The sequence below is a fragment of the Balaenoptera musculus genome, chromosome 1 (genome assembly GCF_009873245.2).
Source record: "Balaenoptera musculus isolate JJ_BM4_2016_0621 chromosome 1, mBalMus1.pri.v3, whole genome shotgun sequence".
Taxonomy (NCBI): Eukaryota; Metazoa; Chordata; class Mammalia; order Artiodactyla; family Balaenopteridae; genus Balaenoptera; species Balaenoptera musculus.
Window position 1 is genome coordinate 109,016,700 of NC_045785.1, and position 19,346 is coordinate 109,036,045.

Consider the following 19,346-nt stretch of genomic DNA (forward strand, 5'->3'; position numbering starts at 1 on the left):
TAAAGATTAAATGAGGGGACTTCCCTGGTGGTCCAACGATTAAGAATCCACCTTCCAATGCAGGGGACCCAGGTTTGACCCCTGGTCAGGCAACTAAGATCCCACATGCTGCAGGGCAACTAAGTCCGCACGCCACAACTACTGAGCCTCCACACCACAACTAGAGAGTCCACATGCCACAACTACTGAGCCCGTGTGCTCTGGAGTCTGCGCGCCACAACTAAGACCAGACGCAGCTAAAATTAAAAAAATAAATAATTTTTTTTAAAGAAAAAGATTAAATGAGATAAATATATGAATATTAAGTGAGATAATATATTTAGAACAATATCTGGCATATAATTATTGTTAGCTATTATAAATTAATTCATGATGTTAATGGCTTAATTAGTGTTATACTTTCAAAGGTATTTTCATATTAACAGTGCATAAAGATATGAACCTCCAATGCCAGGTTTTACAACATTCATTTATTCAACAAACATTTACTGAACTGTAGTCCTACATACTAGGCACCCCTGAGAGCAGTAGGGTGCTGTCGTGAACAAGGGAGGTAAAGGTCCTATTCTCATGGAACTTAAATTCTAATTAAGTTGTTAAAGTCATAAACTTAGTTTGTCTACTCAACTACAGAGAAAATGTGAAGGGACAAATACAAAACGAAGAAATGATGAAAAGAGATGCAAATTTAGAGAATTTATTTGGAAACTAAGAGACGGTTTCTAACATACAGAATAGCCAACAAAACAGGAAAGTGTAGCCTGGCATGTAGTAAGAACTTAATAGATGTTTAATAAATGTGCCAGTTCCTCTCTCTAGGTTTGTTTTCTTACATGTAAAATGATAGGAGTTATCGTGAATCCAACTCCAACATTCGTTGATGTCTACTTATTGAAATCATCACAGCATATTAGGCAGCATTCTTAAAAACAGATGGCTGTACAGGCAGGGCCTATCACTGGGTGTGGATGATGGGCCCAAATAGACTCCACTGAGCTCAGGCCTTGCATTTCACAAGAGCTTTAAATGTATTCCTTTACTGTTACATCTAAATAAGATCAGCTATACAACCACAGAGACACTGGAGAGCACTGACAGAAATGTCACCCTTGCACCTCTATACAGGACTATACCGCCAGGGAATTAACATTTAAAATAAATATTGTAAATAGCCTGAAGGGGAAAAAAAAAAAGATGGTTCCAAAGACAGTTTCCACAATTAAGGATTCAAATTTTACTAGTTTTGAAACTAAATATGCTCCAAATGTCATAACCTAAGTAAAATCAAGGAAAAAAATGTTTAGTTTCCTTGAGTGTTGCAATTTAGTTTTTTGAAGATCAACCACCACTTGGTACTGTGGAAATCCCTATTGTTACTGCCTTGGAAGAAAGTCATCCATAGCAGACAACCACAAAAGACTTTCACAAAACATCCATGAAACAACGTATTCTCATCTGTTACTGGATTGTTTGAGTAGAGGAGTAGGGCTGGAATGCAAAAAACTAAAGTGAGAGACCACTATTTCAAAACAACAAGAAAACTAAAGTTCCAAGAATGCAGAAGTATCTACTTCTTAATTTCTAAAAAAACAGGAAAGATTCAGTTTGGTGCCACAATTCGAACAGCATAAAAAGTATATGGATTAAGGTTCTTTTTCAAAAATGTTAATTGTATTTCAATTGCTGAATTAGTAAACTATATTTAAACACTTTTGAAATAGGTTTTTGCAATACAATATAATTTTTAAAGTATCTTGGCATCGTAATTTTATACTGCATAAATTCCTATTTTCCCGTATCTGAAAAAGGTTAAGTAAAGGTAATGGGTAAGAATTCTGCTAATTGATGCTTTAAAAACTATAATTTATGGAAGTAAAAATTATGTGAAAAAAAAAAAGTTTTCCTAAGTGTCAGCCTTACAAACCCAAACAAGTGTTCCTTCCTTTGCCTTCTACCCGTTCTCTACCCACAATAAATGGTACCTAATACCACAAAAAGAGGTCCCTGGGAAAGAGACCAGAATCAAGGGAGGAGAAAACTGCTCTCCTAAAAATTCATTCACATCTCTGGTTTGAATACTGAATTATAAATCAAATAACTAATCTGTTCCCAAACAGTGCCTTAGCCAATGCATTACAAATCACACATGCAATTTCTTAAATGTTTCTCAAAATTTTTAGTATTCCATAGACAAGAAAGATATAGCCTAAGACTTCATGGACCACCTACCCACTCACTTCTACTTGCCAATGGTAAGTAGAATTAGTGAAAAATAATAGAATATGAAGAATTATCAATTACGCAGAAAAAAGCCACCACCACATTAGAACTATTACTTAAACATAACTCTTAGATTGTGGAGTATAAACCATATCTTACTCTTCTTTTGATCCAGCACCATGTTAAGACATAGAGAAAAATGCAAAGGAACCAGGTCCCCTGCAAGACCCTGAAGGGCCACCAACAGTCTCTAAATCAAACTCTAAATACAACCAAAATGATCATCAAGTATTGTTATTAACACTAAGGATTAACTTAAATGAAGCTTAGAAGAGTTAAATAATTATTACCAAAATTCTTTGCAGACGTATGTGAGGACAGAACAAACAAGAACCATAGGGAAACTTAACTAGCAAAATGACAAAGTAGAAAAAACTCAAAGAAATCAGTCTGATGTCCCTAGTCCCTAAAATGACTCTAAGGAGAAAAGGTTTGACCATGCAACAAAGAATTCTGACCTGAAAACCATTTACTTTCTTTTCACTGAGCACAGTTCATTTCCACCCTGTGTCCCTACATTTATGGTCCTCACTTCCCAAAATGCAACAGGCTACCAAAACTCCACAATGCAGCTATCATCTCTTCCTTTTGATACAAAGGGGCAAAACGAGAATTGAAGGAGGAAAATGCACTTTCTAATTTAATTATCATGTGTTGAACTTGGGATCAATAACTTGGAAGAGATGGGAGAATTATCCAACATCAAAAAAGAACCCTAAAAATTGCAGAAGCAGGCTGACAAAGGGCAATAAACAAAGTAACTGTTTCATCATAAGCAAGGATTCTGCACAAATGAATGTTATTTTCTGCTTACAGATTTAAGTTGATATTGATCAGCTAATGAAAATGTGGTCAAGAGATTGTCATTCTGGTTACTGTTGTTTAAAAAACAAAACAAAATAAAGCAACCCCACCCACGCTGCTGGGAAAAAAGCTTCTGACATATGCACTAAACTTGTTTACCCAGGCCACCTCTTAATAAGAGAAATGCTTTGCAACTTGGCTAGGGTTATATAAGTATTTTGCAATGTGTTATCAGTTTAAAATCTTGTTTATTTACTCCCTAGTTAACAGGTTATTTTACTTCAAGGTCAGGTCTGCCATAATAATAGCATCTTTCCGATTTTATTCCATCACTCAGCACTTCCTGCAATGCAATTTTAGCCATTAACTTTATCTCCTTTTCCTCTTAAAAAATTTAAAAGATTTAAAAATATGATATTGACATGTGACAAATTAACTTCTTTAAATAGGTCTGTTCCCAGAAACATGGTAGGAAAGACAGTAAATTTCAGTGACTCAATTGTAATAGCAAAAGCTGAGTATTGTAAAATACTACTGCCTTTCAGAGACACGAAAAAAATCCAATTTAAGTTTTAACAAGGGAAGAGCAGTGAATCCTTCCCACTACCATATTTTCAAGTTATTCACCCCCACCTCTCACTTCTTTTTTAAGGCTATCAAAGATAGGGATTTCTGGGAAATAGCCAAGGTCAGCAAAGTAAACTAGGATCCCTAAAATGAAATACTTCCTAGGGAGAAATAACTGTAATGTACTGGAAAGAGGACTGGGACTAGGAATTTGAAGACCTGATCTGTCTAGACCTGCTGCACTACACCCCATTCCATCTGTTAGACATGACTGACTAGATTTTTAACGTTCAAGCTCCCACTTTAGAAGAGATGTTCATTGAGAAATAGCATGAACTGAACTTTTCTTAAAGAATGGGAACTGCCTTGACCCACCTAACAAGATTTAAATCTGGGTCCTGGATGCTTGCTGTTGGCAAGATCTATCCTGTAACTCAAACATTACACAAACCTCCGCCTTCAGCAGCTAATGACACTAGAGGCACCTCTTAATACATAAACGCAAGTTTCAAAGGATAGCCCTCGGTAGGGAGGGAGGAGGTACAGCTTTTTTATTTTAAGAAACTGAGTATGAATTCAAAGATTTTTAAAATTTAAAATCTAAACGTTTGGAAGTAACACCTCAGCTAAACAGCAACGTGGTCCTATGAGTCCCAACTACTTTTAAAGTAAAACGAGCCACACTGCCCACAGTTATTCGGCATCAAGCAGGTCCACAGTGGGCAGAAGGCTGAAAGAGGACCACAACGCACACCAGAACGCCGCCACAAGAGTGGAGGTGGGCCAGCCCCGCACGGACAGCTGCTCGAACAGAACTCGGGGCAAGGAATCCCCAACTCCCACCCGCCTGCTCCCTCCCTCCACCTCGGGTCTCCCCTGTTCCCCAGGGGCGGGCCCCTCCCCCAGGTCACTCCCCTCCCCCACCGCCCCGTAGCCACCCCCGCGCGTCCCAGCGCCCTCAGGCGCAACTACGGCCCCTCAGCGCTGGGTCTACCCAGTTGCCAACCCCTTCAGCCCCTCCTCCTTGAGAGGCACCCCAGTCCTCCGTCTCCTCACCAGGGTTAGCAGTAGTCGCCGCCATAGCTGTAGATGCCACCGCCGCCGCACCCCCCCCAGTGGGAGGAGCCACCGCCAAGGAACCGGGGGGAGGGGGAGGGGAGAGCCACTCCCCAGACGCGGCGCCGTACTGCCGCCAACGCTACCGCGGAATCCAAGATGGCGGCTGCAGCAACCGCCCCCCCCCCCCCGCCCCACCGTCCCCAGCCCCTACGACGGAGAGACCCGCCCCTAGAGGGGGCGGGGTCAGCCCCAAGGCCAGCCTCCTCGGGAAAACTGACCAATGGAATCGCAAGTCGACCAGAAACAGGGCTGGCCACGGAGCCGCCAGCCTGTCCAGTGGAGGAGGGAGGGCGAGGAAGAAGTCCAGCTGTCTTTCTAATTCCGCCTCTTCTACCTTAGAGGTCAGCGATCGAGTGACGTCAGTGAAAAATAATTTTACTAAAAAGCTTCGCAGGGTGGTGGATTCGCCTGGTTGGCCACTCTGCAGATGATTTGTTTTGTAAATCTTCTTTAGGTGCCCTACTGCTTAAACTTCACTTAGTGATTTGTAATCCTTTCTAGTTTTTCCCTCTTTTAAGGACCTTTGTCCCTGGTGGGAAAAAGTTCAGCAAGTTTTGAATGCCTGCTATAGAACTGGTAGTGTAAGAGGATCTGGGCGCTTAATGTCTGGTAGGGGAGATACCGACAGCCTAAACAGGAGGCAATGTATTTTGATTGAGTGGGATAACTTCCTTTGATCAACGATAGGGACATAGTGACGGGTTTTTAGTAGAGAAGTGGTAAGATGATTGCACAGATTTATTTTCTAATAATAGGAAGCATTGAGCACTTCGAGCCAGACACTGTCCACACTGCTTTATAAGTATTTACTCATTTAATCCTCATAACAACACTGTGAGGTAGATTCTATTATTTACATTTTGCAGATAAGGAAACAGAAGCAAAGAGGTTAAGCAAGGGACACCCAGCTGGTAAGTAGTGGTGCGGGAGGCAAACTGAAGAAGGCTGACTCTGGGAATATATTCCACCCATCCCCCTGTTTTAGCACTACAGTGTACTACCTTTTCACACATCTTTCACAAATTGTCTAACATACATTTATTCTAATTTTAACAGAAATCCCATTATGCTATTGAGCATCTTTGAATTCTTGTAGGTTGTATATGTACTACAAAGATTACACAGATCCATTTCTCTCATTTAGTTATCAGTATAGTTTATCTCAGCCAAGGTATTTTAACATAATTTGTATATTATTGTTTACATTTGTTAAAATTAAATTTTTCTTTGTTACCATTTTGTTGTGTTATATTTCCAATTCACCAAAAAGAGAAAAATCATTCACTCAAATGAAGTACATTGAAGCATTAGAAGTAGTGGTGAATAAAGGTAACAAGTACTTCAATTCAAATTACATATTAAAGGTAGCTAGCTATTAAACAAGACTGCAGTGCAGATATAGAATATGAATTATTATGTGGCTTTAAATGTGGTAAGTTGATCCAAGCAACAAAAAATAAACAAATAAACAGTAAATAGGAAGTACAACTATGAAGATCTAAAAATTAGATTTTATTGGGCTAGCATCCATTTGTCCCTTGCCCACTACACCTCGACTGTCAGGAAATTTTGTCAATAACTTGGAAAGCCATCAAAGCCTTCAAGTCAGTTTTGACCCAAATACAATAACCTCATTGCCAAGAAATGTATTTTTCTGGAATAAAAGCAAAGTAATGTTTTCCAGAATGAAATAGATGAACTTGTGGATAAAAAATGATCAAGTTACATCCCTCATTTTTAAAAAAATGGTAAAGGTCACTTTGTTTCAGAGATAACTTGGTGCAACTAGCTACACAGTTAATAATAAATATTTTGCTTGGAGAAAGTATAACAAGCTATTGGCAAAAATCCCTAATCAAATATCAATATCATACAAAATCATGGTATACAACATGAAAGGGCAATATCACCCTGTACTTGCTAAACAGACGTTTATCTTACGAGTGGACACACTGATGTACACAATATGAATCATTTCACAGTGTATATGTGGTACACAAGGAAAAATGCCCAGAAACTTCCTGTTTGGTTTATCATTAAAAATTCAGGTTATAAAAGAAGACATTTTCATTTAGAAAAATTTTCACTTAAAAAATTATTTTGAGAGGTATGAGAAAATCTGAAAAAGGTAGCTTATGATCAAAACTGATGGGGTTGTAGCTTTGGGTGTACAAAGGATATTATTCCTACAATAAGCGAAATGTCAGCCCACTTCGTGTTTTATTCAGAGAACATTGGTAGTCAAACAATATTTCTCCTGATTCTGATTCAACATATAACAAAGTAGTGTAAACTGTAAATATATCACTATGTATATAGTAATAGCAGCCAGTAAGCATAATCATTGAGAAGAAACAGGCAAATGTTAGAACACTGCTTTTTCCACAATAAAATATGGAGGCCAGTAATGGGGAAGGTGCTCTCACAAGTTTCTAAATAAGGGCTGGAGTAAAAATCCCTTCTCTACTATACAGATAATGCTAACAAAAACTATTTTAATTTTTCCAAGTAGGCTTGTCCAAATGGCTTATCTGAGCAACATTTTCATTACTTTTATTAACCTGAATTATTACTTGAAATTCTAAATGCCATGATTTTTAATGTTAAGAACAAAGTATCAGGATTTTTCGGGACTTCCCTGGTGGTGCAGTGGTTAAGAATCCCCCTGCCAATGCAGGGGACACGGGTTCAAGCCCTAGTGCGGGAAGATCCCACATGCTGTGGAGCAATTAAGCCCGTGTGCCACAACTACTGAGCCTGCACTCTAGAGCCCGCAAGCCACAACTACTGAAGCCCACGCGCCTAGAGCCTGTGCTCCGCAACAAGAGAAGCCACCGCAATGAGAAGCCCATGCACCGCAACGAAGAGTACCGCCCCCTGTCTGCAACTGGAGAAAGCCTGTGCGCAGCAACAAAGACCCAACGCAGCCAAAAATAAATAAATTAATTTTTTTTTAAAAAGAACAAAGTATCAGGATTTTGTAAGAAAACCAGACTTTTATGCAAATGCCTTTACTGCCAGGAGTTTATTATTTCCCAATACATGATAATTTTCTTTCTTATTAAGAGAAAAAAATGGATGACACATTATTCAACATATTTTCAACCACATCCAAATGTTGCAACTGTATGGAAAAAATGCTTTTCAGAGCTGAATGCAATCCATGCAATTGAATACAACTACTCTTTCCCAAATTGAAATCTTCAGTTTTTTAGGTTGCCATATGCTCTTCTACTTAGGATCTAACACTACTAAAAGCTGTCTTCAATTAGAAGCTCCCCATGACGCTAGATCCTTGCTAGATTCAACTGTTCAGAATTATCTAGTAGCCACCAAACACTCATTGCAATATCTGACAAGCTCATTGTGCATTTAGATTTTCTAATTTTAGTAGAAATAAAAATTAAGAAGTCGATTGTGAAACCTGCCCTATTGCACGTGTTTTCAGCTTGCCAATATTAAACAGTTACCATTACTACTATTTTTTTTTCCATACAAATACAAATATAAGATTTTTAGAAATTTCATGTAATGTCTGAAACATTTATATTAACATATTTCCATACAAATAACCCAATGAAAGTTTAGTATTAGTTGTTTTGTTTGTTTGTTTATACTGCAGGTTCTTATTAGGCATCAATTTTATACACATCAGTGTATACATGTCAATCCCAATCGCCCAGTTCAGCACACCACCATCCCCACCCCACCGCAGTTTTCCCCCCTTGGTGTCCATATGTCCATTCTCTACATCTGTGTCTCAACTTCTGCCCTGCAAACCAGCTCATCTGTACCATTTTTCTAGGTTCCACATACATGCATTAATATACGATATTTGTTTTTCTCTTTCTGACTTACTTCACTCTGTATGACAGTCTCTAGATCCATCCACTTCTCAACAAATGACTCAATTTCATTCCTTTTTATGGCTGAGTAATATTCCATTGTATATATGTACCACATCTTCTTTATCCATTCATCTGTTGATGGGCATTTAGGTTGCTTCCATGACCTGGCTATTGTAAATAGTGCTGCAATGAACATTCGGGTGCATGTGTCTTTTTGAATTATGGTTTTCTCTGGGTATATGCCCGGTAGTGGGATTGCTGGGTCATATGGTAATTCTATTTTTAGTTTTTTAAGGAACCTCCATATTGTTCTCCATAGTGGCTGTATCAATTTACATTCCCACCAACAGTGCAAGAGGGTTCCCTTTTCTCCACGCCCTCTCCAGCATTTGTTGTTTGTAGATTTTCTGATGATGCCCATTCTAACAGGAGTGAGGTGATACCTCATTGTAGTTTTGATTTGCATTTCTCTAATAATTAGTGACGTTGAGCATCTTTTCATGTGCTTCGTGGCCGTCTGTATGTCTTCTTTGGAGAAATGTCTATTTAGGTCTTCTGCCCATTTTTGGATTGGGGTGTTTGTTTCTTTAATATTGAGCTGAATGAGCTGTTTATATATTTTGGAGATTAATCCTTTGTCCATTGATTCATTTGCAAATATTTTCTCCCATTCTGAGGGTTGTCTTTTCGTCTTGTTTATGGTTTCCTTTGCTGTGCAAAAGCTTTGAAGTTTCATTAGGTCCCATTTGTTTATTTTTGTTTTTATTTCCATTACTCTAGGAGGTGGATCAAAAAAGATCTTGCTGTGATTTATGTCAAAGAGTGTTCTTCCTATGTTTTCCTCTAAGAGTTTTATAGTGTCCAGTCTTATATTTAGGTCTCTAATCCATTTTGAGTTTATTTTTGTGTATGGTGTTAGGGAGTATTCTAATTTCATTCTTTTACATGTAGCTGTCCAGTTTTCCCAGCACCACTTATTGAAGAGACTGTCTTTTCTCCATTGTATATCTTTGCCTCCTTTGTCATAGATTAGTTGACCATAGGTGCGTGGGTTAATCTCTGGGCTTTCTATCTTGTTCCATTGATCTATGTTTCTGTTTTTGTGCCAGTACCATATTGTCTTGATTACTGTAGCTTTGTAGTATAGTCTGAAATCAGGGAGTCTGATTCCTCCAGCTCCATTTTTTTGCCTCAAGACTGCTTTGGCTATTCGGGGTCTTTTGTGTCTCCATACAAATTTTAAGATAATTTGTTCTAGCTCCGTAAAAAATGCCATTGGTAATTTGATAGGGATTGCATTGAATCTGTAGATTGCTTTGGGTAGTATACTCATTTTCACAATGTTGATTCTTCCAATCCAAGAACATGGTATATCTCTCCATCTGTTGGTATCATCTTTAATTTCTTTCATCAGTGTCTTATAGTTTTCTGCATACAGGTCTTTTGTCTCCCTAGGTAGGTTTATTCCTAGGTATTTTATTCTTTTTGTTGCAATGGTAAATGGGAGTGTTTCCATAATTTCTCTTTCAGATTTTTCATCATTAGTGTATAGGAATGCAAGAGATTTCTGTGCATTAATTTTGTATCCTGCAACGTTACCATATTCATTAATTAGCTCTAGCAGTTTTCTGGTGGCAGTTTTAGGATTCTCTATGTATAGTATCATGTCATCCGCAAACAGTGACAGTTTTACTTCTTCTTTTCCAATTTGTATTACTTTTATTTCTTTTTCTTCTCTGATTGCCGTGGCTAGGACTTCCAGAACTATGTTGAATAATAGTGGTGAGAGTGGACATCCTTGTCTCATTCCTGATCTTAGAGGAAATGCTTTCAGTTTTTCACCATTGAGAATGATGTTTGCTGTGGGTTTGTCATATATGGCCTTTATTATGTTGAGGTAGGTTCCCTCTATGCCCACTTTCTGGAGAGTTTTTATCATAAATGGGTGTTGAATTTTGTCAAAAGCTTTTTCTGCATCTATTGAGATAATCATATGGTTTTTATTCTTCAGTTTGTTAATATGGTGTATCACATTGATTGGTTTGCGTATACTGAAGAATCCTTGAATCCTGGGATAAATCCCACTTGATCGTGGTGTATGATCCTTTTAATGTGTTGTTGGATTCTGTTTGCTAGTATTTTGTTGAGGATTTTTGCATCTATATTCATCAGTGATATTGGTCTGTAATTTTCTTTTTTTGTAGTGTCTTTGTCTGGTTTTGGTATCAGGGTGATGGTGGCCTCATAGAATGAGTTTGGGAGTGTTCCTTCCTCTGCAATTTTTTGGAAGAGTTTGAGAAGGATAGGTGTTAGCTCTTCTCTAAATGTTTGATAGAATTCACCTGTGAAGCCATCTGGTCCTGGACTTTTGTTTGTTGGAAGATTTTTAATCACAGTTTCAATTTCATTACTTGTGATTGGTCTGTTCATATTTTCTGTTTCTTCCTGGTTCAGTCTTGGAAGGTTATACCTTTCTAAAAATTTGTCCATTTCTTCCAGGTTGTCCATTTTATTGGCATAAAGTTGCTTGTAGTAGTCTCTTAGGATGCTTTGTATTTCTGCGGTGTCTGTTGTAACTTCTCCTTTTTCATTTCTAATTTTATTGATTTGAGTCCTCTCCCTCTTTTTCTTGATGAGTCTGGCTAACGGCTTATCAATTTTGTTTATCTTCTCAAAGAACCAACTTTTAGTTTTATTGATCTTTGCTATTGTTTTCTTTGTTTCTATTTCATTTATTTCTGCTCTGATCTTTATGATTTCTTTCCTTCTGCTAACTTTGGGTTTTGTTTGTTCTTCTTTCTCTAGTTTCTTTAGGTGTAAGGTTAGATTGTTTACTTGAGATTTTTCTTGTTTCTTGAGGTAGGCTTGTATAGCTATAAACTTCCCTCTTAGAACTGCTTTCGCTGCATCCCATAGGTTTTGGGTCGTCGTGTTTTCATTGTCATTTGTTTCCAGGTATTTTTTTATTTCCTCTTTGATTTCTTCAGTGATCTCTTGGTTATTTAGTAACGTATTGTTTAGCCTCCATGTGTTTGTCTATTTTTACGTTTTTTCCCCTGTAATTCATTTCTAATCTCATAGCGTTGTGGTCAGAAAAGATGCTTGATATGATTTCAATTTTCTTAAATTTACTGAGGCTTGATTTGTGACCCAAGATGTGATCTATCCTGGAGAATGTTCCGTGCGCACTTGAGAAGAACGTGTAATCTGCTGTTTTTGGATGGAATGTCCTATAAATATCAATTAAATCTATCTGGTCTATTGTGTCATTTAAAGCTTGTGTTTCCTTATTTATTTTCATTTTGGATGATCTGTCCATTGGTGTAAGTGAGGTGTTAAAGTCCCCCACTATGATTGTGTTACTGTCAATTTCCTCTTTTATAGCTGTTAGCAGTTGCCTTATGTATTGAGGTGCTCCTATGTTGGATGCATATATATTTATAATTGTTATATCTTCTTCTTGGATTGATCCCTTGATCATTATGTAGTGTCCTTCCTTGTCTCTTGTAACATTCTTTATTTTAAAGTCTATTTTATCTGATATGAGTATAGCTACTCCAACTTTCTTTTGATTTCCATTTGCATGGAATATCTTTTTCCATCCTCTCACTTTCAGTCTGTATGTGTCCCTAGGTCTCAAGTGGGTCTCTTGTAGACAGCATATATATGGGTCTTGTTTTTGTATCCATTCAGCCAGTCTATGTCTTTTGGTTGGGGCATTTAATCCATTCACGTTTAAGGTAATTATCGATATGTATGTTCCTATGACCATTTTCTTAATTGTTTTGGGTTTGTTTTTGTAGGTCCTTTTCTTCTCTTGTGTTTCCCACTTAGAGAAGTTCCTTTAGCATTTGTTGTAGAGCTGGTTTGGTGGTGCTGAATTCTCTTAGCTTTTGCTTGTCTGTAAAGCTTTTGATTTCTCCATCAAATCTAAATGAGATCCTTGCCGGGTAGAGTAATCTTGGTTGTAGGTTCTTCCCTTTCATCACTTTAAGTATATCATGCCACTCCCTTCTGGCTTGTAGAGTTTCTGCTGAGAAATCAGCTGTTAACCTTATGGGAGTTCCCTTGTATGTTATTTGTCGTTTTTCCCTTGCTGCTTTCAATAATTTTTCTTTGTCTTTAATTTTTGCCACTTTGATTACTATGTGTCTCGGCGTGTTTCTCCTTGGGTTTATCCTGTATGGGACTCTCTGCGCTTCCTGGACTTGGGTGGCTATTTCCTTTCCCATGTTAGGGAAGTTTTCGACTATAATCTCTTCAAATATTTTCTCTGGTCCTTTCTCTCTCTCTTCACCTTCTGGGACCCCTATAATGCGAATGTTGTTGCCTTTAATGTTGTTCCAGAGGTCTCTTAGGCTGTCTTCATTTCTTTTCATTCTTTTTTCTTTAGTCTGTTCCGCAGCAGTGAATTCCACCATTCTGTCTTCCAGGTCACTTATCCGTTCTTCTGCCTCAGTTATTCTGCTATTGATTCCTTCTAGTGTAGTTTTCATTTCAGTTATTGTATTGTTCATCTCTGTTTGTTTGTTCTTTAATTCTTCTAGGTCTTTGTTAATCATTTCTTGCATCTTCTCAATCTTTGCCTCCATTCTTATTCCGAGGTCCTGGATCATCTTCACTATCATTATTCTGAATTCTTTTTCTGGAAGGTTGCCTATCTCCACTTCATTTAGTTGTTTTTCTGGGGTTTTTTCTTGTTCCTTCATCTGGTACATAGCCCTCTGCCTTTTCATCTTGTCTATCTTTCTGTAACTGTGGTTTTTGGTCCACAGGCTGCAGGATTGTAGTTTTTCTTGTTTCTGCTGACTGCCCTCTGGTGGTTGAGGCTATCTAAGAGGCTTGATGGGAGGCCACCATTACTACTATTAAATTTTTAACTATCACAAGTTTTTTGGTAAGTTCATGGTAAGCCAGTTTTTTAAATTACTTAAAATGGTGGTCTGCAGATACATCAGTTTTACTTAGTCTCTCCGGATAGAGTTGCCAGATTTAGCTAATAAAAATATAAGCTGGCCAGTCAATTTGAATTTCAGATAAACAACAAATAATTTTTTAGTATCAGTGTGTTCTAAATATTGCATGTGACACATTTATAATTAAAAATATTCATCTTTGGGGCTTCCCTGGTGGCGCAGTGGTTGAGAATCTGCCTGCCAATGCAGGGGACACGGGTTCGAGCCCTGGTCTGGGAAGATTCCACATGCCGCAGAGCAACTAGGCCCGTGAGCCACAGTTACTGAGCCTGCGCGTCTGGAGCCTGTGCTCCGCAACAAGAGAGGCCGCGATAATGAGAGGCCCGCGCACCGCGATGAAGAGTGGCCCCCACTTGCCACAACTAGAGAAAGCCCTCGCACAGAAACGAAGACCCAACACAGCCATAAATAAATAAATTAATTAAATAAATAAACCCCAAAAAAAAAAAAAGTTTAAAAAAAATATTCATCTTTTATCTGGAAATACTACTTCTCGAAGTTAAGATTTTAAGGAACACTGATCCAGGTTATTTCGGGGAGGGGAGAGACTAGAAGCAGGAAATCCACTTAGGTGGATTCTACTTCTGCAGAAATCCAGGGGAGAAATTACAAGGACTTGACATAGGTCAATGGAACTGAAAAGAAAATGATTGCCCCAAATACTGTTGTGACAGAATAATCAACAAGACCTACCATGTAATTGTATATGGAATGAAAGGAAGCTGTGATGTCAAAGAAGTCTTTTGGATGATATCAATGACAGAGACAGATGCTAACTGGAAGTTCAGATTTGTTCAGTTGAAGTTCAGTTGTTGGATTGGTTGGTAGGAAAACCAGGTAAAAATGCTTATTAAGCATACGGAATTACAGGACATCTGCGCAAAAGAGAGGACAGGACCTAGACCTAAATTTGTGCATCAGCAACAAGAGACTTGTGGTTGCAGGGATGATAGCACAAAAACTAAAACAGGTAAGAAAAAGGACACAAAGAACACCTCAAGAAATGCCTGTTACAGTCACAAGTAAATCAATGACATTAGAACACTCCTTCACACCCTACACAAAAATAAACTTAAAATGGCTTAAAGACTTAAATATATTAAATAAGACATGACACCATAAAACTCCGAGAAGAGAACATAAGCAAAACATTCTCTGATGTAAATTGTAGCAACATTTTCTTATGTCAGTCTCCCAAGGCAATAGAAATACAAGCAAAAATAAACAAATGGGACCTAATCAAACTTATAAGCTTTTGCACAGAAAAGGAAACCATAAACAAAATGAAACAACAACCTACGGAATGGTAGAAAATATTTGCAAACAATGCGACCAACAAGGGCTTAATTTCCAAAATATACAAACAACTCATACAACTCAATAACAAAAAAGAACCCAGTCAAAAATGGGCAGAAGACCTAAATTCACATTTCTCCAAAGAAGACATGCAGATGGCCAATAGACACATGAAAATATCCTCAACTTCGCTAATTATTAGAGAAATGCAAATCAAACCTACAATGAGGTATCACCTCACAGCAGTCAGAATGGCCATCATTAAAAAGTCTACAAATAATAAATGCTGGAGAGGGTGTGGAGAAAAGGAAACCCTCCTACATTGTTGGTGGGAATGTAAATTGGTACAGCCACTATGGAAAACAGTATGGGGGTTACTTAAAAAGCTAAGAGTTGCCATATTATCCAGTAATCCCACTCCTGGGTATATAACCAGACAAAGCTATAATTCGAGAAGATACATGCATCCCAATGTTCATAGCGGCACTATTTCCAGTAGCCAAGACATGGAAGCAACCTAAATGTCCATCAACAGATGAATGAACAAAGAACATGTGGTATATACATACAATGGAATACTACTCAGTCATAAAAAAAAGAATGAAATAATACCATTTGCAGCAACACGAATGAACCTAGCGGTTATCATACTGAGGTAATTCAGAAAGAGAAAGACAAATATCATATGATAACACATATATGTGGAATCTAAGATATGATACAAATGAACTTATTTACAAAACAGCAACAGACTCACAGACATAGAAAACGAACTTATGGTTACCAAACGGGAAAGGGAGGAGAGAGAAATTAGGAGTTTGAGAGTAGCAGATACAAACTATTATATATAAAATAGATAAACAACAAGGTCCCACTGTATAGCACAGGGAACTCTATTCAATATCCTGTAATAAACCATAATGGAAAAGAATATGAGAAAGAATATATATATATATGTATGTATAGCAGAATCACTTTGCTGTACATCAGAAACTAATACAACATTGTAAATCAACTGTACTTCAAATAAAAAAAAAGAAATGCCTGTTTCAGGTTATGGAAGAAGGAAGAGGCAACCTGGAAAGACCAGGGCAATGGAAGCCAAAGGAATTTCAAGATAAAAGAGTTTGAGCAACAGCATCATATGTTCAGAGATGAAGATGAACAAACCTAAGGGAAGTAGAAGGAGTGAAACCCATGGTTCAGATAAGTGAGACGTGAATAGAAAGTGAGTAAATACAGGCAGGTTGTTAGCATACTCCATTTTCTCAAGAAATATGGCAATTAAGAGAATATAATCAAACGTTAGTTTGGGGTGAGGCATAGGGTAGGGGTAGACATATAAAAATATGTCTATAGACTGAGCTTGTGGAAAGGGGCAAATGAAAAGTACAATTAAAAAATGCAATAAAATATACGTGCTGCTCAGGGAAACAAGAGAAGCCAGAAAGAGGTTATTGGGCTGAGAAAAGAGGTTGAATTCTGGAAGCTGATGTTGATAAAGAGCAGATTCAAAAATGAGGGATTGGGAGTGGTAGAGGATAGGAATGAGGAAAAGCACAAATCAAAAAAAGTTATAAGTAAAAATATATTTTAATATATATGTATATGTGTATATATATATATATATATATATATATATAAAAGAATATATAAGAATACATATATTCTTCAAATCAGTAAGTGAAAGATGAATAGCCCAGTTAAAAGAAGGGAAAGGATAGGTTACAGGAAATCTACAAAAGATGTTCAAACAATAGAACTTCAAATACCATAGTATTTAGGGAAATGTAAGTTTTTAAGAAAATAAGATATTATTTTTTGCCTATTAGATGGACAAGTATTCAGAGATTGAAAGTAATCTATATTGGTGACCCTTAAAAAAACAAGAATGAAGCATAAATTGCTATAACCGTTTTGGTGTGTAATTTGGCAATACCTATTAAAATTCTGGATGTTCATATCCTGTAACCCAGCATTTATATTTCTAATATTTTGAGGAATGTAGCCCACAAAATATTTCCACAAGTACCCAGAGATATATGTACAGGATATCCATTGCAATGTTGGTATAATAATAATAAATTCGAGGGACTTCCCTGGCGGCGCAGCAGTTAAGAATCCGCCTGCCAATGCTGGTCCGGGAAGATCGCACAAAGCAAGATGCCACGGAGCAACTAAGCCTGCGCACCACAATTACTGAGCCTGCGCTCTAGAGCCTGTGAGCCACAAGTACTGAAGCCTGCGTTCCACAAGTACTGAAGCCCGCGCGCCTAGAGCCCGTGCTCCGCAACAAGAGAAGCCACCGCAATGAGAAGCCCACGCACTGCAACGAATGGTAGCCCCCGCTCACCGTAACTAGAGAAAGTCTGTGCGCAGCAACGAAGACCCAATGCAGCCAAAAACAAATTAATTAATTAATTAAAAAAGAAGAAATTTGAGACAGCCCAAATGCCTATTTATAGAGAAAATGGACCATGGGATATCTATGTAATGGAATACCTGCGTGCTCAGCAGCCATTAAAAAGAATGAAATGGATTTATATGTATTAAAATTGAAAGATGTCCAAGATATACTGTTAAATGAAAAAGCATAAAGTAAGTATTATTTTGTAAATAATAATAAATTATGGTAAATATAGAAATTGAAGCTGGAGAAATCCACCAAACTGTTAACAGTATATCTCTAGAGAGTGGGATTAATAGGAGATTTCTATCTTTTGGTGTGTATCTCTGTAATGTTTGAATGTACTATGACTTTACATTACATTTATAATTATGCAAAACAGAAAGATATAACAATTTTGTTTTAAGGTCCATCACTAAATAGATGGTACCTATTATAGTGAGTGGTTTTGTTTCAGGCTTTAGTTTTTCCTGGAAAGAAAGGGATAATACCCTTGCCTTCCCTCAGTTCCTTCACACAATTTGAAATGGTATGGTCAAGGGCAAGAGAAATTTGGAAACTGAAAATATTTTTTAATCGCTATAATTAGTGTTACCTGGGAAAATAAAAGTTTGGGGGCTGGGACTATACCTCATTCTCCATTCTGTCCTGAGGATCCAGCACAGTGATTGACACACAGTAGGCATTCAGTAAATATTTAATAAATATAGCACATCTTTCAGGAGAGTTACTTTTTTAAGGTGTGATGATAGTTTAAAATTTTGTCTAATTGAAACAAATTAATTTTGACTACATGATATGCCCATGGTACAATATAAGCCACCCAATTCTCACCTTGAAGCCCTGGAGTGCATCCCTCCAGAAATATTCTGTATACTTATAAGCATATACACACACACACACACACACACACACACACACAAACGCACACACACATGCACACACATCCTATGGAAGTTTTTTTAAATGAACCAAATAAAACCTTAGAGGAAATAGTAGTAAATTTTGCATTTGAAGTATATGTACATGTATAATAACTAATGCTAAGTGAAATAGTTTTCACTTTTCTGATCCAAATGTCCTAAGTAAATTCTTTTTGAGGAAAAGGGGAGATTTTAGAGCTTCACTGTTCTTGTTGGCAAGTAATTCGCAAACTTGAGCATACATTGCAGTCACCTAGAAGGGCTGGTTAAAACACAGGTGCTGACACCTCCCAAGTTCCTGATTCATTAAAGCTGGAATGGGGGTTCAAGAATTCACATTTCTAACAATTTCTCAGGTTATGCTACTAGTGCAGAGAATCATCGCAGAGACCAAAGAAGCTGGCTACTGACCCAACTTCTACCACCCATGTGATCCTACTTAAAAGGTATTACTTGAGCCATTAACCTTGGCTGCCCCAGCCCTAGCAGAGTTGTGGAAATATACTTCTACTGATCTAGGCTCCAATTTAATCTAGTGGGATCATTTTCTCACTCAATATGGGAGTGTGTGAAACTTGATCCTGTTTTAGTTGAACTATTCATGACGCTTCTGAGTTCAGTGTGGGAGTGGGGAAGGGAGAGAGCCACCAACCACTCTCCTTTTGTAAGAAGGGGTTGATGAAAAGAGGAGAGGCTGCCAAGAGACAGTGCTTGAGTAGGAGGAGACTGCCCTATCAACAGCCAGCTTTGGATATCACTCTCTCAAAAGGTAAATAACTACCTGTATTGCCTTCTTGGTAAAGTTTTTATGGGAATAATTCCAACAATTCTTCTGAATTGAATAACACCTTTCTACAAGCTTGGGGAATACTAGGGAAATGACTGAGGGAAGTAAAGAGCTTTTCTTCCTTAGAGATTTTTTGAAAAGCGAAATTTTCATTTGAGAAGGGATGTCTTGGGCACAGTCGTGTTTGAGGCAAATTAGGGGGAACTTCTGTTAGTCCTATTAGCTAGAGGAAGTCTTTGATTTTAGGGATTATCGTTAAGAAAGCTTCATTATTGTATTTCTTCACCATCACCTCTCCCTTCAGACTAAACTTATGGCCACGAAAGAATCTGGGTCTTT

The 19,346-nt window shown here is 37.7% G+C and overlaps 1 protein-coding gene across 4 annotated transcripts in view; it reads right to left on the bottom strand.

Annotated features, from left to right (window-relative positions):
* ARNT (aryl hydrocarbon receptor nuclear translocator) overlaps positions 1 to 4,849 on the bottom strand; it is a 63,578-nt gene extending 58,729 nt beyond the window's left edge. For all 4 annotated transcript variants that reach the window (XM_036860418.1, XM_036860410.1, XM_036860401.1 and 1 more), the window contains exon 1: positions 4,708 to 4,849. In XM_036860418.1, coding sequence (XP_036716313.1) covers positions 4,708 to 4,732 — 25 coding nt within the window. In that variant the 5' untranslated portion in view covers positions 4,733 to 4,849. The remainder of the gene's footprint in view (positions 1 to 4,707) is intronic.
* Positions 4,850 to 19,346: the final 14,497 nt, after the last annotated feature.